The 23,871-nt window shown below is 45.0% G+C and overlaps 1 protein-coding gene across 6 annotated transcripts in view; it reads right to left on the bottom strand.

Annotated features, from left to right (window-relative positions):
• LOC122619235 (peripheral plasma membrane protein CASK) overlaps positions 1–23,871 on the bottom strand; it is a 38,558-nt gene that overhangs the window by 12,021 nt on the left and 2,666 nt on the right. For 4 of the 6 annotated variants that reach the window (XM_043796023.1, XM_043796025.1, XM_043796024.1 and 1 more), the window contains exons 3-8: positions 23,526–23,638; positions 22,844–22,949; positions 22,696–22,773; positions 21,923–22,280; positions 21,588–21,855; positions 20,902–21,251 (exon numbers count right to left, since the gene is read on the bottom strand). In XM_043796023.1, coding sequence (XP_043651958.1) covers positions 20,902–21,251; positions 21,588–21,855; positions 21,923–22,280; positions 22,696–22,773; positions 22,844–22,949; positions 23,526–23,638 — 1,273 coding nt within the window. Of the gene's footprint in view, positions 1–6,996; positions 8,181–20,901; positions 21,252–21,587; positions 21,856–21,922; positions 22,281–22,695; positions 22,774–22,843; positions 22,950–23,525; positions 23,639–23,871 lie in introns of those variants that run through there. The other 2 variants (XM_043796027.1, XM_043796028.1) reach the window with 2 other exon arrangements.

Here is a 23,871-nt window from a genome sequence, read left to right as displayed (position 1 = left end):
AAAATCACTTTGGAAATATATTTAGCCATGAAACTAAATAAATGTGACTATAAAAAGTTTGATTTTACGTTTGAATCGGCTTTTATTTTAATCAACGCTCGCTAATTGCAAAAAACTGATATAAAACGAAATATTGGAAGTACGATAATTGCTGTTTGCTAATAAAATAAAGTGCTGCAATCAAAAGCGAATATATACGAAAATTGCTATTTGAACTTGCAAATTTTTGAAAAGTGATTGTAATTGTTTTTTAAAAATATAAACGACCCACTGTCATAGTAAGTTTTGTAAATAAAGGTATCCAATCAGTGATATGCAATGATAATGGCTGTTTGGTTGTAACAACAATAAATAATATTGCAAAGGTAAATCATTGTGTTAGGCCAAGTGAAACGAAGTGGGCATATTATGTACTCCACTCAAACCCGATAAACCCTTGAACTTGAAGAGTACTCGGTATGGGTGAGCTCGGAATAAAGGCTGTTTAAAGTTGATGGTTGATGGCTTTCGGCTGAGTGTGTGTGTGTGTGTGCACCAGTCGGCTGTCAAGCTGTCAGGTCTGGCTCACATCTCGCATCCCGGGGCTCAAGTGAGCTCCCAGAGCTGCCAGAGCTACCGGTGCTACCAGAGCCACCAGGATTCCCCAGTTGGCGAACTTCCAGCTCAAAGGACCCAAAACATTTGTGGCCTGGGCTGCTGTCTGTTTCGTGTCGCGCATTCAACGATAAGCAGCAGCAGCAGCAGCAGCAGTTTGCTGCCAGCTTTGCGTGGAGTTAGCCCATGAAACTTGGCAGTGGAGCGAGTTGTGCTATCGCTAACTTATCACCTGGCCGAACTTATTGTTGCGGTCCGGCCATCTTCACTTCCACACATACCATACACATCCGGTTTTTGGCATTCAATGCGTTGCGATCCAAGTTGCGATAGTGAGTTGGTGGCTGATGTGGCTTGGCTGGCAACCACCGAGACACAGTCTTACAGTTAACATTGGTCTCCAATACACAACATTCACCGTATGACTATGTCGGGGTAATTGAGCGGCATCCTTTCTTCTCCGTTCATCGACTGCGACGGCGGCGGCTAACACTTCCTGCCTATTAGCTGGCGTTATTATTGACAGACAATGTCCTTTACCCGAGCAGCCGGTGATGTTTGACGAGGACGAGAATGATGACGATGACGATGACGAGAACGATGACGATGACGACGATCATAATGAGGATGCTGGCGATGATTATTATGATGATGTCGGTTCGGCGGGGTGGTATTGATTGACAGGTGGGCTCTCGTTTCAGAGGGCCAGGTAATAGTGCGCCAGGCTCCCTTATCAGCCAAACAATGGCTGCGACATCCTCCCACTCATCATTCAATTTACCGCCACGCCGAAAAATCCATACGTATATATACATTTATTGATATTTTCATAACAAAAGGTTGGTTTTTCGTTGTCGCTTTTTGGTGTCGTGTTTTGGTTTTTTTCCTCTTGCAACTGAGGCTGTGTGGCAAACAACCACAAATTTCCGGTGTGTGCGTGCATATTATGCATTTATCGCCGACATCTATCAGCGTTGCAAAGGAAAAAGCGGACTCCTTTCCGTTGGCGAAACATATTGTCATCGCTTTCACCTTGCCACCTCCCAATTTTCCCTCCCATCTGTCTTTCTCCATCATTTCTCCATCCCACTGCTCCCAGTGCTCCCACTGCCGCACACTCCAAAAAAAATATGGCTTCTGCATATTAAATATGGGTTTTTGCTGTCTGAGTGCCGTATGTTTTCAACGGGTCAGCTTTCGATTTTTCCCCCAATCTGTTTTAATTTTCCAGAAAGGTTTTTCCACCTTCATAAATCCGCATGTAATGATATTAAATTGAAAAATTGCTATATCACTTTTTATGACTTTAAAAACGATGGAACTGCGTACGCTTAATTGTTCGAAAGCATTGCATTCGATATTCATTTGTTTCTGTTTTTTTGTAAAAATATATGAAACTGTGCACTTTAAATGTTATAATGGTTTGCAATCACAGTAAGAAGCTTAACTACAGACGCTGTAAACGATGAGGAAACTGTCCTTGGACCCAAGAACAATTTGTGCGTGTTTTTGGGAAATTTATGTATTCTATGTAAATCGGACAATGCATTTTGTTGTGAGCATGAAATTATGCCGATTTAGGACATCTCCATTTACCTTTGCCATTGAGGAAATGCGTTTCTGTAAGTGTGCCATTTCTCACGCGCTTTCTTTGTGTTCGTGTGACTAATGACGCCGTTAGGTAGGCAACACTTTCTTCTTGGCGCGCATACACACACACGCACACACGAACACGCAACAGGACACTCTCATGCACATCTGCATATGTAAATGTAATTTTATAGCCCGCCTTGTCGCCGCTTTCTTTGCTGAGCTGTTCCCAGGGTGTAAGTGTGTAAGTGGGTGTAAGTGTGAGTGTAAATGCGCACACAGCACACACATTATTATTTTTGCCCACTCGGCAGATTGTCTATGTGTGCGTGTTTGTACATCATGTGCTTATGCGTGTGCGTGTGAGTGTGAGTGTGCGCGCGTGTGTGTGCGGCATGTAAAATTTGTTTATTCAATTTCAACTAGGCAAACAACGGCGCAACGGCTGCAGCGGCACAAAGGGCGATAACTCACTTTCGTAACAAGTAAACTAATTATTTCTTCACTTTTTTCATACTTTCTTTATCCCCCTCCCCCCTCTCACTTCTTACCCCTTCCCCCGTTTGCCATTCCCCATTCCATATAACTTTTTCTTTGTTTTCTTTTGCTCAAGTTGTTGTTTTATGCTTGCCTTGAAAACATGAGGGGGCTGTATAGGGGTAGGGGGGTTCATATGTCCTGCGCGGGGTGGGGATTGTTAAATTGCAAAATAATGTACACACTTGCTGCTTGTAATCGGCGTTGTTGTTGTTCTTACAGGCTCTAACTGCTTGTTTCAGGCCATTGTGCTTGTTCATCATCATCATCATCACCAGCAGCAGGCTCATCATGGGCAAACACACACACACGTCCTTTTTAGGGTGGACCAAAATATGCCAGAGAGTTTTGACAATTTAACTCGCATTACCTACAAGGACTTGCGCTTTCCACTGGCAATTAACATTTTCCAACCAAATTGAATTTAAAAATTCGCCGCTTTGGAAAACGAATTTTACACAAATTACTCATACGACATGTAATCCGGTTAACAACTTTGATCGTCTTTTGATAAGGCTTTTGAAATTTATAAATTTTGAAATGTATAAATTTTGAAATTTATGTAAATTATGTTTATAGATTGCAAGCAATTCAAACATTGCTTGTAATATACCCCTAATACGGCTTGTAAGCTAGGCGATTTTAAAAGTTTTTGAATTTGGAGTTTGGCATTGGGTTCAGAACTTTAGAAAAAAGTTTTAACAAGGACGAAAAGTGTGCCGAAAATTGGACACGCACTTGGGAGCCACTCTAATGCTCTCATACGAACATCCTCGGGCGCAATTAACGCATTCACAAATGAAGAGTGTCAAGGCTTCAGTCAGTCAGTGGGTTGGCTGGTCCTTTGGTCCTTCGCTCCTTTGGTCCTTCGTTCCTTCGGTCCACCAGTTCACCAGTCCACCAGTCACTTTGTCAGTTAGGCAGTTTTCGCCCTTCCATTTTCCTTGCCATTTCCATTTCCTTGCCCTGTCTTCGCATTCTATTCTTCTTTGGCAGCTTTTCTTCTTTTTTTTTTTTTTGGGGCCGGTAGCCCGAAAAAAGCGTTGCTCAAGTCCTTCTATCAAGATAAAAGTTTTTGTATGCCTGCCAGAGGGAATGCCAAATGTATGACAACACTTTCGTGAATCTGTGTGTTTGCGTGTGTGTGTGTGAATGCTGGGTGGGTGGTATGGCTGGTATGGGTGGTATGTGCGGCATGTGGCATGTGCCACACGCTGTGACGGCCACCATCAGGCAGGTGTAAGTTAGTTAGTCTCGAATCTCCGCAATCAGCTGCCTCCTCCGTCTCCGCCATGGAAATTACAAATTCTCTCATGCATTGTGGCATCAATATTGAGGTACTTAGGCGGCTAATGTTCGCGATGAGAGAAATTTTTGGAATCATTTGTCGGATACTTTAGATAAAACAGCAACAATATGTTTACGGGCCCGCCTCCAGGGAGTTAATCAAATGAAATGGCTACGACTTAAGGGCTTTCTGGCGGCTAATGAGAACGATATGTCCATAGATATGGCTCGTGAAATTTTAGTTATGTTGTCGAACGGTTTTGGAAAATGCCTAAATAATATGTAATGTTTTAGCCACGTTGTTTAACACCTTGTAATTTAAGCCATGTTATTTTCTACATTTAATTTCTAAGTTTAGCCATGTTATTTTCTACATTTAATTACTAATTTTGGCCATGTTATTTCCTACATTTAATTCCTTATTTTAGCCATGTTATTTTCTACATTTAATTCCATATTTTAGCCATGTTATTTCTTGCATTTAATTCCTTATTTTGGCCATGTTATTTCCTACATTTAATTTCTAGTTTTAGCCATGTTATTTCCTACATTTAATTCCCAATTTTAGCCATGTTATTTCCTACATTTAATTCCCAATTTTAGCCATGTTATTTTCTACATTTAACAAATCAGTTTCAATAAAGAGGATCTCATAATAAATCCCAAATTATGCGGAAATCTTTTGAAAAGTTCGAAACTCTGATTATTTGTGAGCCCCATTTACCTTTGATAGGTTGTCAGGACAATGTCAACCGAACTACCCATATTAAATGAGCAAAATTATCAAACACTCTGCTTCGTTCCACCCACGCGGGAAAACTTTCTAAAGGTCTTAAGAGTTTGCCTTTTCTGAGAGTGCTCAACTTTTGGCCAACTCCATTGCCAGAGTTTAAGACTCTGCCTAAGCTTTATGCAGTGCTCAGTTCGTTCCTTTTATAGTTGCTGCGATGTAAAATTTATTTTTTTGAAAAAAAGTTGGCAACTCAATTTGAGGCGTTGGTGACCACACCTTTTGCTGGTCGCCCTTGGCGGGATGATCTTTCAGAACCGTCAGCCAGCCGGCAGCGTAACGAGCCTATTTGCTATGCCTCATGCCCTTTTGGCCAACGCCCCTTCGCCATCAGCCCATCATTCCACCCAGCAGCCAACCCACATTCAGTGGCCTGGTCTTGTGTAATATTTATGTAAATTTCAGCCCTAGCGCAAAAATTGAAAGGCGTAATGGTCCTGTGTCGCAGCAACCTTCGGAACCTGCGGAGCCAGCGGAACCTTTGGAACCTTTGGAAAAGCCCGCCCCTCGACATTCTGGCAAACCCACTTTGCATATGATTCGCTCCGTAACTTTGCCGCTTGTGCGTGTTTCGGTTGGCTTCTCATAATAAATGACAACGAGCATATTATGCTCTATAATCGAGTGGAAGAGAATTATTTTGTGTGAACTAATTGCATTAGTGACATTCAATTTGACGGCGGGGCAGAGGAAAGCGTAGTGGTGGCGGAAAAGCGGGCAGCAAAAGGGGCCAAAAAAAGAAAAGCGAGCGAAAGGAAAACAACGTTAAATGGCAATTGTCACAAAAGGGCCGGGATTTCTGATAGTCGATCCCCTGTTCGCTGTTCTAGTTTCTGTTGCCACATCATAGTTTACTCCCGGACCTGTTTTATGCCCGGCGCAGTCAAGCAAAAAGCTGCGCCTGTCGCTGATTTAGGAAAAGCGACCCAAACCCAAACCCAAGTCCAAAGCCAAACCCAAAGCCATAGCCAAAGCCAAAACCAAGGCCCAAAAACCCCAAGCCCAGCGCCAAAGGACGTGGCAGGACCCTCAGCCCAGGCGCAGAAAAGGGAAAAAAATAAAAAGGTAACCGGGTCACCGCTTGGGCAATCATGTGAATCGAGCTCTTTATAATTTGCGAAACTATGTGAGCCGTGGGCCCAGCGAGAGTTGCTATGGATGTTCCTTTTGTGTGCGGATTATCTCTTAACAGGAATTGGAATATAAAGCGAGGTGCCCATTTTATGATACTGTTTGATACTGCTTTTAAGTGGCCAGTTTCCATGGGTTTACTTGTGCCATTCAACTGAAAGCTACTTGTATGAAATACATCTGGCTACCAAACAACTGGTTACAAATAACTTATCTAATCATTCTGACTCCATATGCAATTTAATAAAATATGTGCCAGTCTGGTGGGATTTAAGGAAATCCATTTATCACTTGTATTTACTTCACCTAATGCACTTGATGGGATTTGTGCAAGGTATCCTTGCAATGCAGAGCATAAATAACTTCAAGAGGATTCAGTTCACTTATTTACGAAGAATTAAGTCGTTCATGTGAGAAATCAGCTTAAATTAATTTGCGGAAATAAGAAGCATCATCCTTAAGACGATTACTTGCAATGACCACAATATGTTTATCATTTAAATCGTGAAAACAAATAGTTAACAACCCGTGAAACCCCCCTCGTTATCCTGTGCGGTCTGTTTCGTGTAAGTGTGCACATGCGGTATGCGTATTTTCCTGATCTTGTGTGTTTGCTTTTTTGTTTTTTTTTGGTCATTTGGGCTGGCCAAAATGAAAATAATCTTACATGTCGTTGACACATTTCGCAGTAGTGCCAAAATGCTGGGTTTCCGCTTCAAGTTGCTTACCTGGCGGTCCGAAAAAAGTCAGTCAGTTAGCAAGCGGATTTTTGGGGAAGAGAAAAGAGAAGAAACAAAGAGAAATAAGTCGAGATGCGATTAGTGGGGCTAAACTAAAAGCTACTTATCAGATACAGTTAATATGTACAATTTCTAGATGGCAACAACTGAAAAGCGCAATAAACATTTTGTGGCAAGCTGAATTAGTCAACGGATTTTAGCGACTGATTTTTGGGGATTTTATGGCCGGCATATGACCAGGCCACAAATAAAATACATGTATGTACATTTTACGAATCACGATCAGAGACGACTCATCTCATCTCATTGCATCGCATCGCATCTCACCTGGTGTCCGGAGCAGATGGAGCCGTTGGGCACGCGCACACGGAACGGACTGTGGACCGGGCAGGAGGTGCGCGGTCCCCACCTGGTTACCGCTGCCTGCTGCAGCGACAGCGCCGAGCTGCACGGATTGAAGAGCGCCGGCGGCGGCGGCGGTATGCTGATCGAGCTGAGGCCGCTCAGGCTGCGGCAATGGCCGCCGGCTGTGGAGCCAAGCATGGCGGCATCCGCGGCTGCCACGGCGGCCGGACATTGGGGCACACTCTGACCGCTGCTGCCGACGCCGCTGCCGCTCATACCGCTGCTGCCGCTGCTGCCCAGCAGGGAGATGTGCGAGCCACCGGACATCAACGACTGTGATGTCAGCCCATGATGCTGGCACATGCCAAGGGGATGGTGGGTTTGGGGCACTATACCGCCACCACCGCCGCCGCCGCAAGAGGTCACGCCACCGCCACCGCCGATCGCCGCATTGGACCATTGACCCGCCTGCTGCGATGGCCCGACGCCGCCGCCGCCGCCACCGCCGCCCGCTCCAGATCCAGCCGCTCCAGGTCCAGGTGCCGCCGCCGCTTGTGGGTCGCCGCCGGCGCAGTAGTGATCCACCGTAAAACTGTCTTGGCTACCAGAGCATTGCAGGCGATGCGGGGGCGGTGGCGACGAGTGGCGCGGGTAAATGTTGTGTCCTTTCGGGGATTACTTCGATTGCTCCCCCCTCCTCCTGTGCTGCCCTGCACCTTCTAGCCTTTTGATATGTGCTTTCGGCCAGGAGTTGTTGCCAGTGTGCTGTTGCTGTGGCTTATGTTGCAGCTGTTCTCACTGTGTGCAGCGTTTGGGGCAACAAGCATTGCTTACAGGTTTATGGTTTTAACTCTCTCCCTCTCTCTGTCTCTTTCTCTATTGTTTCAGTTTGTTAACAATGGTTTGTGCTTTGTCATGTATCCGTCTGCGATCACAGCTTTTCCAACAACAACTTCTATTTAATTAGGATTAATCAACAACAAGAAAGTCTACAACAATTTGGTTTGTCGGGTTTGTGGGGTTTCTCCTATGCGCTTATTACTGTCGTCTATTATTCATTAATGGTTATGTAAATTCTGTTGCTATCACTGGTAATATAATGTGTCCGATTCGTCCAATATCCAATCTGCATCTGTATCTGCATTCGCATCTGCAACTGCATCTGTTTCAGTATCTGCATCTGCAACTGCATTCGCATCCCACGACGCCGAGTTGATGTGGCAATAAATTATTGTATCCTTTTTAATTGAGCCTGCCTGGGCAGCAGATATATACTTTTGTTTCGGTTTAAGCTATTTTAAATGCTTGAGTTTTTATGTGCTGCAATTGATGCAATTAACTTGTTCATCACAATTGTAATTAATTTGTTGTATTTGGTTTTTGGTTTTTGGGTTTAGCTTGGTTTTAATCTTGGCTTTATTATTGAGTTCTCTATATAGATGTGTGTGTTTTAATTTGATGCAACTTTTAGAATTTAATTTTGAATTGATTTTGTTTTGTTTTTGGTTTAGCTTTTATATTTTCAAATTTTCTAGCATGCGATTTCTGCAAAGGAAAATCGTTGAAAAGCTCAAAATTTAACGAAATTTATTCGACTTGCGAAGGTGTGGGCGTGTGTGCGTAGGTGGGGATAGTAGGTATGTGTGTGTGTGTGGGATTCAAGGGGTGTTAACTATATACAAACTCAGCACAGCGGGAAAAGGAATTTCGGGCTTAGGGAATTTCAATTTAATGTTGCACGCTGCTGCGAGGAGCCTTTCCAGGAGCACTTGTTCTCGCATCTAATACAAATAAATTAAATATTTAATCCCTTAGACACACACCTGTACAATTGAAATTAGTGAAACGATAGGCAACCCCTCGAATCCCCCTTCCCCCTTCCTCCTTCCCCCGAAAGCAATCAACGAAACAGATGGGAACCAAATGGAGCACAATATGCACTGGCGAAAAATCGATTGACAAATGAAAAGGCCTACAAAATCGTTTCGTAACAGTTAATTCTGGATATTTCCATTTCCATTTATGTTTTTACTTGCTAAAACTGATAGAAACTGTCTTCAGATAACAATGATTTTGTCAAAGGATCTACCTCTTTTCTAACTCTACTATTCAAGATTTAATCAATTGTTCGCTTTGTTTTTGGGCCCCAGAACTTTGCATTGTTTCTGTGTAGACAGTTTTCTATTCCGCGCCTCGTTTTAATTAAACTCACTGTCTAGGCAACTGAAAATGTGTATTTTATATGCCTCGGAGATAAAAATAAAAATTTACAATATAAAAACCTGTGTTGTCCCCGGGGGAAAGCGAAACCAAAACCGAAACAGGCGAAGGCGGAACGGGGCTGTTTATCTAAACGGTTCCAAAAGGCAATCGTTTGGGGAAAAAGCCTTAAAAATAAAAATAAAAACGGCGGCAGGGGAAGAAAACAAGACTGTGAAACAAAATAAAGCCAAATAAAAAACAAAATCGAGAGGAGAGGAGTGGAGTCGAGAGGAGAGTAGAGAAAACATGGAACTCGGGAAATTATATGCGCTAATAAAGACAGGAGAGTGAGGGGGGGGGCTGAGGGGAAGTTAAAGAGGACTCCCAAGGACTCCATTGCCAGGCAATTCCCAAGGGCGACTATCGGGACCGCAGGCGGAGACTATTTATGCTAAATAGTTTTCAACAAATTCCAAAAACACACTGACTGCCGAAAGTCTGCAGCAGCGATGGCATCGTTGGCATTGCTGGCATCGAATTAAATTAAAACGGAATTGTGAATGCTTAAATAATATTCGCATAATAAAAAGAGGGACCCCACGAACCGGGAGGCGTTGAAATGTTTGCTTTTGGCGCAGCTTCCGCTGAATGCTAATGTGCCACATGCCGCCCATAATTGAATGGGAACGTGCCCGTCTCGTCCTGGCTTCTGGTCCTTCTGCTTCTGCTTTTCTTCTGGCTTTCAACTTTGGCTTTGGCTTTGGCTTTCTCTTTATCCTGCGGGGCAGGAAGTCAGCCAAGGACGTGGAAGCCACGTTGCCGCGGTAGCTGGAACTTTGCAGCGGAACATACGCGTTCAAAATAACCAAATTCAATTCATAAAAGATTCAAAAACCAACAAAGAAAGTATGGCAGAAACACTGAGAGAGCGAAAGAGAGAGAGAGCAGCAAAGTCTGAAAGAAAGCAAAACGATGAAACGCAGAAAAACAAAAAAACAAGACAAAATAAAAACCAAGTTGAGGTAAAGTGAGTTTTTACCAGTCTAGCTGGATTCTGAGGACCAAGGACCCAGTGGGGAAATGAAGGACTTCGTCTAAACCACTGAGCTGCACTTGCCACTCGCTGGCAAGGAGATGCGGTGCTGATGAATTTCCAAGTGGAAAACGGGCAAAAATGGAAAAATGCAAAAACGGGGCAAATAAAAATCTGACAAATTTTCAAGCACAGTGGTCGCTTCATCAGTTTAGCTTTAATTGGCAGTGAATTGAGTGCTCCTTGCATATTTTGATTTACCAATCAACTCAATTAAGACCGCAAATCATTGGAATCTAGCTGAGATTTCGAGCATTTCATTGACTATTTATGGCTAGTAGCAATCTTGAACATAATGAAGTCATTTGAGTATTCCAGAACAAACAAACATCGATTTAGCTTCATCCTCTTAACAGCATTATGTTCACAGCATACGTTTTGTATGATAATATTGGCCCATCTGGAACTGTGTTTTCAATCAAAATAAACCAACCTACCGCTGCAGGTAAATATTCAAATCTAGTATCTTCGACTCGTGCAGAAGCTGGAGTGGAGTAAATGAAAATTCTAATTTCCACGCGACCACTGTAGTTGAATTCTCTTGCAGCTTCTCTTCGGCTTCTCCCCATTTTGCCCCCACTTTCCCCGCTTTTCCCAGTCTTTGTGTATATATACACATTTTTGATAAGGCAAACGGAAATGGCATAGGATGGCGGGGGTAGGGTGAAAAGGGGCGGGGGGCGGTACTGTGCTGAGTGGCAAAGTGAAGTGAAGCGAACTTCAGTTTGTTGAGGAATTCCAAGTTTGCAGGTGGGTGGTGGTGGGTGGATTTTCGTTCAGGTGTTCTACGCTTTTCTTTTTTCGCATGTTAGTACTTACTGCAACGAAATGTTGTTGTTGTGCGTATCTAACTCGTTGTGTAGTCTGTGTTTTTTTTTGGGGTTTTTTCTGCTTTAATGAATTAGGGAGTACATATTTTTTGTTCTTTATTGTTTTAATTTATTTAGCTTTTTGCTTGCACTGGCTGTAGTTTTTTCGGGATAAATTGATTTAAATTAGTTTTTGTTCTGCACCGATTTCATTTGATTTACACCGCATAAATCAGCGCACACACACACACACCCACACAGTCACACACAAACACACGCACACAGATAAGCGTAGGCGAAATGCGATTCATTTAATTCAATTGAGGAGTGAATTTTGGTGGCGCGTTCGTGAAATCATTGATAATCGTTTCTAGCAAATCGATTTGGCAATGCGGTCGAAATGGTTTCTCTGCTGGCGTCGCTGCCTTATCCTTGTTGCGGTTGTTGCTTCTCCAAGAGAGCGCGTCAGCGGGGGCAGGCTCTCTCTCGAAAGAGAGAAATCAGAAACTCCCACACATACATACCAAGAGCGAAGAGAGGGAGCGGGGGGCCATAGAAGGCCAGAAGCTGACCGGATCGGACAATATGAGAAAAAAAATTCAAAGGGAAACCAGAGAGGCTGCGAAAAAAAGTCGCCAAAACGACCACGCACACTTATTTTTTTTTTCACTCTTGTGAAAATGTGTGTGAGAATTTTCCTTGTGAAAATCAATGCGTTCGCCTTTACACTTTTTTGTGTTGCCTACTTTTTTGCGCGCAACTTTGTTGGGTAACGAAAGTGTGCACTGCTTGCAATTAAAAAGTTTCTATCGCCTTTTTCGACTATCCAAAACTTTAGTTGGCCCGATGTCTTCCGTTTTTCTTCACTTTTCTTGGCGTTTTTCCTGGTTTTTGCATTTCGCTGCGCCGTATGGCAACTCACTGGAGTGTGTGTGTGTGTGCGTGTGCGTTTTTTTCGTGTGCAGCCGTTATGCGTGTGTGTGCTGCTGCGGGCGCTGCTTGCTGCTGCGGATGCTGCTGCTACTGTATACCCGTGCTGTCCAGGCAAGGGCTCGCGTTAAACTGGCACAGAACCAGTCAGCAAGGTGCACAATTATAGACTGAATCCTCGAATTCTGATTCTGTCAGCATCCAGTTGAAGCTCTCTGTTCTGTCCTTGCTCTCGCTCTCTTTTGCTCCGCACTGCTTGTCCTTGCTCTCCTGGCCTGGCCTTGCTCTCCCTCTCTCTCACTGGCTTTCAGCTGAATGCAGCCCGCTGCCCCCAATCAATTTCCTGTGTGCGAGCGCGACAACTAGTGTTCGCTGACTTGGTGGCCTGACTTCTGTGCTGCTTGCTGAATCTGCTGTGGGATGCAGGATGCTGGCAGCGAAGCCAACAGCGACGCCAACTGCAGCTGCGGACATGCGCAGTAGTTGTCTCTGTCTGGCAGCCACATTCCTCACTCATTGGCAATCGCAGACGATTTTGCAGCTGCACAGTGGGCTAAGGCCATTTGTGGCCATTAATAATTGTAATTCAAATGGAAGTTAAAATGGAAAGCACTTTAGCAGATATTATTAATATGCAACGTTGACCCACGAATAGCCATACCATGCTTCAAAGCCTATAATTAAAAGCCTATCTAAATGGGTAGCCATCGCTTTAGAGCACACTAATTGGCCAACTAGGCCAGTGTGCTCTGCCACCGCCTTTTCGTCTAACGCACAACGTGGCGAGCGTGCAAATATTCGTAATTTATGGCACAATGTCTGCGCCACGTAGTCGTTAACCCAATCATTGCCAACGTCAACGCTGGCGTCATCATCAGCATCAACATCATCCGTTTTCTGCATCATCCTCATCATCATCATCATCAGCAGCAGCAGCATCAGCGTTTCATCAGGACGCTGAAGCTGAGGCTGCAGCTGCAGATTGGTGAGCGGTGGCCAAAAAACTTGGCCAAAATAGGTGTATTGTGAACAGCAGGGTGGTCCCGGGCTTTCGAGTGTAATTTAAGGTTATAAAAACAGCACTTTTGGTGTAAGTAAGTCATAAAAAACTCATAACAACACTTGCTTTCAAAGTTTATCACTCATACGAAGCGTTGTCTTTTTTTTGTATGTAAAAAACCTGGCATACGCGTCGTATGCGTAATATTCTTTTAGGCTCAAATTGATTTTAATGAATATAAGAATGCCGAAATTGTTTTTGTGTGTAACGATACGGTACGAAACTAAAAATTGCGCAAATTCTTCTGCAAGTCTAGAGTATTTTAAAAATATAAAGTTTTAATTACATTTTTGGTTGGTGTGAAAACTTGGCGAGTTTTCTTTTATTAAAGTTTTTTAGACATGACATGGTGAGTTCTGATTTTACTGTGTTTAGAAACGTGATGCGTACGAAAATGGTGGCAAATATTCGAGCATATTTCGGTGGCGCATAGGAAGAGCAATGTGTACAGTGTTCCTAATTGCCTCCGATAGCGGCTCACCCTAGAATCCTGGCACACAATCACCAAGACACTCAGACACTTGCCAAAGAGGATGCGGGCGTGTGGCAAAAGGATTCATTGCCAAAAGAGGAAGACGCAGCAGTGTGGCAGAAGCGGCAGAAGCGGCCGAAGCGGTGGAAGAAGGTGGAAAACCGCAACCTAATTACATGTGGTAAGGCCCCAGCTATCCATTGGGGCCAGGCAAACAGCAGAGAAAGGACGCAGAATGCAGGACGAGTGGGGCAACATTGGGGTGGCAGAGGGGAGTGGGGACAGTGGGGGGATGGCAAATGGACAGACAGTCGGAGAGACAGCCCCTTTATGAGTTATGAATCTGTGCTGAGGCACAGCAAATATTTATGGAGCGCTTGTTGTGAATAGCAGGCCAACTGACTGTGGGCTCGGAGAGGGGGGACAAAAAGTGTGGGGGGTGGGGGGCAGGGACAAGAATGAAGACCTTTGCCTGCAGATTGAAAATGGGAATACCCTGCCAGGACAATTGTTTCCATGGCAGCTAAATACGTTGACTATAATGCCAGCTTCTTCTACCTTAAGTTTTCGGCAAGTCATTTCAGTTTTAATAAGACATCTGATAGCCTTGATATATCAACTTTGTCCACTTAAATACGGTGCTGGGATCATTCGAATTGAACTTGCTCCAATCTGGTTGATTATGTTAGCTTTTGACTGCACTGCAGCAAACTAATGATGAACATCAGAACATCCTTTCGCAGGGCATTCGAGTGCTGCAGCGGCATCTTTTCAGCCTCGCAGTGCAAAGAAAGCAATTCAGACAATCGATTGATGCACAAGGACAAGAACGAACAGCAGCCATCATGCGAGCTTAACGCGCTGCATAACGGGCTTTTAATTAATGCAAAATAAAGCACCTCCCACTATCTCTGAGCATCAGACAGATTGCACCTCGGCAAAGCCACCACCCACCCACCATTCACCACCCACCACCCACCTCCAACCACCCAGCGTTATGTTATGTCGAGTGATTTTCGGTCGGAATTCATTTGGGCCCAAGGTTCCAGCAGAGGCAGTGTAGGTCAAGGCCCATTCGGAAAATGGAGCCCGTGTAATCGCATCCTGGCCATAAACTATTAACTTGCTGCTGTCGCCAGCGTTTTGTGTTGCGCTGCCTGCCACACGCCAATGCAAAATGGAATCACCAGGGGCCAAAGGGGCGCAAAAGGGTGCAAAAGGATACCAGGTGCACTGGACAGTCAGCTAGCCGCATTTATCAGACACAAAACACCACTATGACTCAGGATTTGAAATACTGCTCAAGAATATGAGCGCATAGTAGTGGGAAGTAGGAAAAGACTAAATAATAATATATATTTTTTATATCACACAGTACAGTGCTAACTTTTTGTTTCAGTGCATGGAAAAGAGTGAAAGCAATTTGGCACGAATTTGTCATCTCATCGAAGTGGCAACAAATTTGGCTGCAACACAGCAGCAACAATGGCAATAACAATAACAAGGATGATGGCAGTTACAGAGCTGCAATTTTGGGGGCAACCAATGGGGGGGGGGGGGGATAGGGGCGTGGCAGGCGACATTTATGTGTGTTGTGCAGCCAAAAGAGTAACCCTAATGTGTCAGTGGGGCAGGTAAAGTGGAGGGCAGGACATCCTCCCTACATCTGGTCCTGTAACTACTGCTCCTGACAGTTTGCTTGCTTAGCCTCGTTGACACGTTTAGTTGTCAACTAACCCACACACACTTACATACACACACATACTAACACACTGGGGGAAAGATGAACACGTGCACAAATACCACACACACAGACACACATACACATCCGTAGTAGTGCCTTCTGTGTATATCCGTATCCGTATTCCGTGCAAATCAGAATCAAGTCAAAGGTAAAACGACCGTTGTAATAATGCTGATGGCATCCCAGAAATCGAGCCAAAATGGGATAGCACACACATGAGAGTGTATGTGTTTAAGTGTGTGTGTGAGTGTGTGGCACACAAAAATGCAAATTCGTTGGCCATTTGGCAAATTGATTTTGCCACTGCAATTGGCCAATATTCAATGAGTGTCCACTGGGCAAAGGACAATAAACAAAAGCTGGCAAAAGGAAGCGTTTAATGTTCCTTGAAGTCTTACTTAAGGATGAGACTTTCCAGCTCTCAATGTGGCAAGTTTAATGCTGCTGCTGTTGCAGAAACTTTGCTTCCAATGGGATTAGCACTCACATTGTTGCTTTCGTTGCTTAAGTGAAGCGCATGAGTTTAGTGAAGGGTGAAAAAAGTGAAAAATAATTATTAATTTAAATTCATTATAGGCGCTAATCAATTTTTTATTGAATCAATTTTTTATTGAACCACTTTTTATTCGGAAATAACGTTTTGTTGGAATTAGTCATTTCCTTTATTTAATTTATTTGTTTAAACACACAGAAATACACACGCCAAACGCACTTTGAAATATGTAATTATCACAAGCGGCGTAAATCATGGACGTTAATTAATGCACTTGGATTTAATTAGTTTAGTGTTTAGTTATGCAAACACTGTACATAAATTTAAATCGCCATATCCAAGGGTGCCGGGATAATTTATAGTTTAATAAACATGCTTATTGTGATTTATCCCAGTCTAGACTTTCTTCTGGTTTAAAGTTAACTAGCAGACTTCAAGTGATTTAAAGTTAACTGGCAGACTTCTTGTAATTTAAAGTTAACTAGCAGAGTTAGAACGCCTTGCTAGTTTATAGTTGATAGCTGAAATAGTAATCCAACATATTCGAGCTCACACTACACATATACAAATGTACGTCCAAATGAGCACATTACATTAATTTGATTTAAATTGAAAAGTAATTAAGTGGTCTGTCAGCCCATCAGCCCTTCTCCCCCATAATCGTCAGTTTTCAAACGCATTATGCGGGTGGTGGAGCTCTCCTAGTTTTCCCATTTTCCCATTTTCACTTGCAGACCGCACAAAAACAGTAAACAAAATTTAATCAAAGTTTTGGCCGCAACTCAAATGAAAGGCCAACTCCACTGTGCATTGGGCCAGCACCACAGCACTTTCCACTTCTGCCACTGCCACATGCAGCACTTGCCCCACCCCTACACATTATCCTACATACACATATGCATATATACATATATATAGTATATTAATAATCCCCTGATGTGATGATATCGCCAGTGCTTTTCGCTTAACAAGCCGATTTACCTGATGGTGCAGATTGTTGTAGTAGCGCGTTATGTATGCGGGCAGCAGCTCGGCGGTCTCCAGGCCGATCCACTGGAAAATCTCGAGGTGCTCCTGGTTGGGCTGCAGTGGATACTGCTCGTCCAGCAGGTGGCAGGTGGTGGTGGTGGCCGTTGCCGTGGCTGGCCATAGATTGCCATCGTCGCAGCAGCGGCAACAGCAGCACGCATCCTGCTGCTCGTCCGGCTCCATTCAGTTGATTCAGTTGGGACGCAGCGCCGCCGAAAACTTGGTGGCTTTTATCAATTTATAATTGGATTATTTGCTGTTCCGTGACAAGGCAAGACATTGAAGTTTCTTCTCTATTTTTTTCGCGTTCGCTTCGCTGGCTGCTAGCTGCTGGCTGCTGCTGGCTGGCACAACAACACATAGCACACAACACATTTGAATTTAAATTGAGTTATGGGCGGCTGACAGGCGGGACTGCAGTATTTTCCTGTGCTGCCAATTTATGAGCAGGGCAACGGCGCGTCCCCAGCGCCAGGGAGCGGCCCAGTGCCTGGGATCTCGGATCCGTATCCCTATCCCTATCCGCATCCGCATCCGGCTGGCGGTTGCCATTTTGTCAATTGCTCCCATGTGGATTTTGCCGCCAAACACGTGGGCTGTCGCCTGCTGCTCCTGCCAGCTTTGCTTCTATTATTTTCTTGCTTTTTTTTTTCGTTTTTTTTTGTTTATTTGGTTTTTCTTTCGTGACGGAGGTTACGGCGGAAACTCGCGCGCGTAATTGGCACACTCACGAACGCACACAAACATACACTCCGGGGTTTTTAGCCGGGTCCGGGTAAGCGTCCTGTTAATTGGGTCAAGCGGGATTGAGGAGTGGGGGGCAGGAGTGCGGTGTATCCTCTTGAGAAATAGACTCACGGCTCGAACTAGAACTCAAACTCAATCGCCGCGAAGCTGCGGAACTCCAACTCTCCACTGAGCGGCACAACTTGACGAAGGTTTTCGGCCACAATTCTCAATTCTCCGGAGACGGGGGGAGTGGTGAGTCGGGGAGGGGGGTGGTGGTGTGGCGCCTCGTTAGGCGCCATTTTCACACATCAGCGGGCAAGTGGCAAATAAAAATCCGAGGCGTATAAATCCGTTTCGCCGTTTCGACGTTCCCCAGCGGCGACTGCGCCGCAAACTAAACTAAAATCTCGGGTGCGCGCTTTTTGTTTAAGTCAATCACGAGTGCTCCGTTGTTGCAACTTGGCCAACAGTGTTGGCATCTGGCCGGGGAATTTTTCAACTCACACTGCGGTTCTAGGTACTTGGCACGCCAGTTTCAGTACCTCAGTTACCATATGAGTACAGTACTCTACCCATAAACCATCTATGAGCCTTATATCTCATATGATTGGTCGTATTCTCAGCTAGAAATCAATTTAGTTCAAACTAAATCACATTTGTTTGTTAAGTGCCTATACTTCTTTATAGTAAATATTGCAAATATTAGAAATATGCAACTATAAACGGTCAAAAAAATCCTACAAAGCACTTTGATCGCGATTACAAATATATATATGATTACAACTGGCAAAGTAACGATTGTACCTTGGTCATTACTGCCACCACCCACTGGGTCAAGACGAAAGAGACGGCGAGATGCGAAGAAAGAGAGAGGCCAAACTGCAGTTTGCTGCAATTTGCAGATGGAGAGAGAGAGAGAAAGAGAGAGACGGAGAGATGAAAGAGAACCGCAGCTTTTGCAGCTTTCACTTGGACATTGGCATTGTTGGTGGCACTGCAGCCCTGGACAGCAGCCCAGCATCCCCCACCCCCCTTGGGGCATCACCCCTCGCCCCCCAACTCACCACCCACCACCCCCCTCGACGCCGCTCGCTGAGCTGTGTATATAGCATTAACACATTCGTTCATTGCTTTCATCGTTGGCCTGCGTTTTCCTGCAGTTGTTCATATTTTTTTTTGCCCACTATTCTTTCATTCTTTGGGCTCGTGTTTTTCCTTATTTTTTTTCGGTTTTTTTTTGCTTGCAGATTGCTCGGATTTATGAAAATGAGACTGGGCTTGCGTCACACACACACACAAAAAAGACAGACAAACCGGCGGAAGGACAGACGGATATAGCCGAGTCCGAGGCACGAGAGGCGCAAAAATAAATAAAAGGAGCAAAATCAGGAGGAACATCAGGAGGAGGAGCAGCACGCAGCAGTCAGCGCAAAAAGTGTAGTCTGCTTCAAGGAGCAATTAACGACAGTGGATGGCACAGAGTTATGTTATAGCATTGCGTCCGTATCACACACAACCAGCGACCCAGACACCCACCACCCACACCCAGCCAACACGTCCAACGATTTCTGGCTGGAATGGGTAGTCTTTATACCCTGGAACAGAAACAGAAAGACACGGCTAACATGGCGGGGAGGGGGAGGGGGAGGGTAAAGAGTAAACCAATGAGGAGCTTAGGCCGAGTCTGGCAAATAATTGGATGCTCGGCAGGATGAATCCTGGCGCACATAAACACTCATCAGAGTTGTCCTTTTCAAGTTCTTTGACTGGGCCACATTAAAGCTTACGCTGATGGGTGCACTTCATCCGGGGGGCAGCAGTAGATATAGAGGCTTTCCCACAGGAAATACCTGCATTTGAATGGGAAATACATAGTTAAGTACATACATAGTTGTACATAGTTGCTTATGTCTGACTGATCATTGTTATTTTATTGCTTTCACAGAACGAATCTGCTGGTTACAAGGAACTTATTGCTCTTTTCAATGAGAGGAAATAATCGAAAATGCTGCTGCAACAGTCCAGGTTACCAATCAACTCGGGAATCTCATGTTCCATATTATGTTGTTTCATTTAAACACATCTTTAGTTGCTAACTTCTCCCCAAGCTCTCCTTTGCGACCAGTTCGTAGGACATTATGGCATCCATTAGCAATATTACTAGCATCCAATAACGTAGCAATTGAATTCCCCACAGAACTTGTAATAATCTTTTATGGTCGCACACCGGGTCGTAAGGATATTTAAGGATTCGTCGAAACAAAAAGTAGACCCCTGTCCGTTTTTGCTTATTTATTTTTTGTTTCGCTATCGTTAAATGTTTTTGTGCCCCCCTTTCGCAGCTGCCGAGTGAAGTGGGCAGTGGGAGGAGAGTGGAGCAGTGGAGAGTGGAGCAGTGAGGGATTGAAGGAGTGACGGAGTAAAGGAGTGAAGGCGGATGGCCATATGCCGACGTAGTCGGAACAACGATGGCACTTGAGCCGTGTACTCGTAGCATACTTTTCAGCGCAGAAAGCCCTCGGGCGGCAAAATGGGAACTGTGCCCGGGAGCCTGCAGGGTGCGGATGTTGTTGCCACAGCTCCTGTTTCCCTTGCTGCTTCTGATGCTGCTGGCGTTTCTGATTCGGCTGCTGATTCTGATTCTGCTGCTGCTGCTGATGTTGCTTTAGCTGTTGTTGTGGCCCGACTACGTCCGAAATTCATTTTGGTTTATTCTGATTAAACTGTTTGTGTTTGGTTGCATTAGCTGCTATATGTGCTTACACTTGAACAAATGTTTTAAACTAACAGTTTCTTATTTACCCATAAGCTCATATTAAAACTTTCTCTAGAGCAGCTTATTTATGGCTTTTAACTGCACGTGTACAACAACCTTGCTTTGTATTGAATAGATTCATTATTTCCTCGTACTTAATAAAAGCTATATACAATGATTTCCCAAAGTGTATTTATGTGCATGTACAGCACCGAACGCCGGTGGCATGGGTCTCTGTTGAGGCAAAGGATTAGTGGCTCTGTCTGCGACTGAGTCCTGCGAGTGATGGCTGAGATCCAGGCTCTTACTTCCTCACCGCCGTGTTTGCCCGCACTAAATACATTTCAAATTTGTTTAAGCTTAAGCCAAAGCGAATTGGGCGGCTCGAGTGGACCACAGATTGATATGACCACAGAGGCGAACAAAGAAACAAAGTACCCGAAAGCCCGGTGATTGCCAGATTATTGCGAAATAAAGCTTGCCACAAAATGCCCAACAGAGTGAGAGTAAACAAGTAAGGCAGTTCACTCCTCGTCATTCCTTCTTACTCCTTCTTACCCGGCTGACTCACCTGCATGTGGGGGGCGGCCAGGAGCTGCATCAGCTCGTCCTTGGCATACTTGCCGCCCAGTGAATTGCCGCCGGACGTCGACGAGAGCAGCTCCAGGACATCGCGACATCGGCCCACGGCCTCGGCGGCCGGTGCTCTACCATTGCTGGTCACCACTGTCGCCGCGATCCTGTCGAACAGCTGCAGAAACTGGTGCAGCCTGTTGTCGCGCAGCATGTCCCGCAGCACATCGGCATCAACGTGCGCGTCCTGCAGCGAGTAGATGTCGTCCAGACAGTCCAGGATGCGCTGCACCGCCTCGATGCCCGCCTCCTCGTCGGCCCACTCGTCCGTGGCGCCGGCTATGGGCACTGCAATGAACGGAATAACATATGAACAGATTCTGACATAATTGAATGTGTATAATCTATAGGCTTATTGCACGATGACGTCTGCAATTTTATAACCAAATTGCATTTTCAGCAGCAGACAATGAACAAATGGATGTGATTGTAGTTAAACTCAACGTATATAAGGCGGAATTGAAAACAATTTGCATCATAGCTTAATAAATTGCAGGAATTTCTTTAGAGCTATCGAACATAGATTGCTCTCAAGGAATTTAATCTAGTATAGAATTTCTATTCGTACTGCACGAATCAGTGAATTCCGATTGATTTGAAGCAAATACGAGACTAAATACTGACTGTCCGCATCGGTGGCGTATAGCGGATCCATGTTGGTGCCTCCTGCGATGGCCTGAACAGCACCCTTGAGCTTGCGTCGGGCATTGTAGCGCTTCAATTCCTCCACCGTGTCCGCCAGGTGAGTGCGCTGCAGTTTATCCCGGTCCCGTATCCATGGGTGATCCAGCACCTCGGTGATGGAGAGTCTGTGATGTGGATTGGCGGCCAGCATTTTCATAACTAAATCCTTGGCGTTCGCCGAGATTGACTTCCACTCCGGTGCTTCAAACTGCAACAAATTGTTAAACATTTTAATGTTATGCATTCAAAAGATTGGGGATATTTTGTCCACTTACCGATAATCGGCCGCGAGCTATTGACTGCTGCAACCTCACTCCGGATCCCAGGAAGGGCAATCTGCCGGAGAGCAGGACGTGCAGCATCACTCCGGCACCCCAAACATCGCAGCCTTTGCCGTAAAGCCGCCTGGTCACCACCTCTGGCGCCATGTAATGCGGGCATCCTACCCGTCCGTGTGTTTCTATGGTTTCCCGGGTGCCGGGCAACTGAATGGCCGATCCGAAGCCGCCAAGTTTCACCGGCGCCGAGTTGTCGACGGTCGCGAGGAGAGCGCAGGCAGGACGCACATCCCTGTGCAGGATGTCGTTCTCGTGACAATAGCGCAGTGCCTCCAGGATTTGCCGCATATAGTGACTAGAAAAGTGGATGGGTTAATATTCGGTGTTCCTCATTCAATTCAATTTGCGCTTGCTTTGGGCGGCTACTTAATTGGGAATACTTATATACAGAAGCCATGTATAAAAGTATATATTAGGAGTAGCCTCGTTTAATTTGATTTGATTTATATTGGTTTGATTAAATGTTAAGTAACTTGTTACTTTTATTTTAGTATAGGTATGTTACTTCCGCATAGCACAAGTTTAATTACTCTTATAAATTATCTCGGTTGTTAATCTTTCGTGTAGACAACTAAATTGGGTTTGCTCAAATCAAATTACTGCCGGGCACGTCCTTTAATTAATTATAATTAATAATTTACTCCCTTTTTCGGCCAAAGCAAACGCAGATTGTCGGCAATTCCGCCCGATTCCCGATTCCCGATTCTCACCAAGCAACCGCCTCGCTGTAGACAAAACCGGCAACAGCACGCCGCACAACCTCGAAGCACAAGTCGGAGCCCTCCATGCTGCAAGAGTGCAAAGCGAAAGCACATTAGGCTGGGGCACAAGGACACCGCCGAACCACTGACAACTTACAACTCGAAGACCATGTAGAGCATTCCCTCGGAACTGTACGTCTCCAGCAGCTCCACAATGTGCGGATGCTTTAGCATGTGACATATTGTGGCCTCGCGCTTCAGATCTGCAAGAGAAGAGATGCGGAGAGTGGGGGCGTGAGTTCAGATTGGGCGGGGTAACAGCGGCAATTAGTTGACAGTGGAATGGGGCACGCGAGAGGGGGGCACGCGAGAGAGGGGGGCGCCACCCACTACACCAGCTGGCAGTGGCACTAATGGACTTAGCGCTGACTTATGTGCCTGCCATGTATCATTTAGTCAATGGCCGGATGGCTGCTCCTCGTCCGCATCCACATCCACATTCGGGTCCGTGTCCATGTCCATGTCCTGATTCAGGTTCAGGTCCTGGCGCCCTTGCACTTGAGCAATTTCTTTTTAATTGGCGTCTTGGGCCGGCAAACGGGCAGCCCTGGGGGCGTGCTACACGTGTGGCAGCGGCATAATTTTGAATAATTGAGCAGCTTAATTATAATTTATTCACACAGCACAGCACAGCGCGCGGGAGGAGGAGTCAGGAATCGTTAGCCCGGGGGCCGAATCGAACAAGGAACAAGGTCGTCCGTCTCATTGAGCCGTCAAAAAAAATATATATAAAAGTGGAGTATATACAGATATAGGTGTATTGTGTATATAATGCTCACCCGCTGTGCTCAGTCCAGGACTCGCTGTGAACTTGGCCACATCAACGATTTTGACGGCAAACTGCTGATTGGACTCCCTGTGTATGCATCGCCTCACGATGGAGAAGGGTCCTCTGTAAGAATCATTCCGGGAAGGGAAACGGGGAGACGGGGGGAGTGAGAAAGTAAATTCGGATTAAACTTCAATTGAAAGTTGATTGTGTCTAAATGGGAGCGAATAAAATTTTATCTCGCTTCGACAAAAGCAAAATATTTATATTTTCGAAGCAAACAAGATTCTTAAGCAGGAGGAAACTTAATCAACTATGTATTCTCTTTGTAGTTCCAAACGTGGAGTTTAATATAA

This window comes from Drosophila teissieri, chromosome 3R (assembly GCF_016746235.2).
Source record: "Drosophila teissieri strain GT53w chromosome 3R, Prin_Dtei_1.1, whole genome shotgun sequence".
NCBI lineage: Eukaryota > Metazoa > Arthropoda > Insecta > Diptera > Drosophilidae > Drosophila > Drosophila teissieri.
This window is presented reverse-complemented; position numbering and strand designations above follow the sequence as displayed.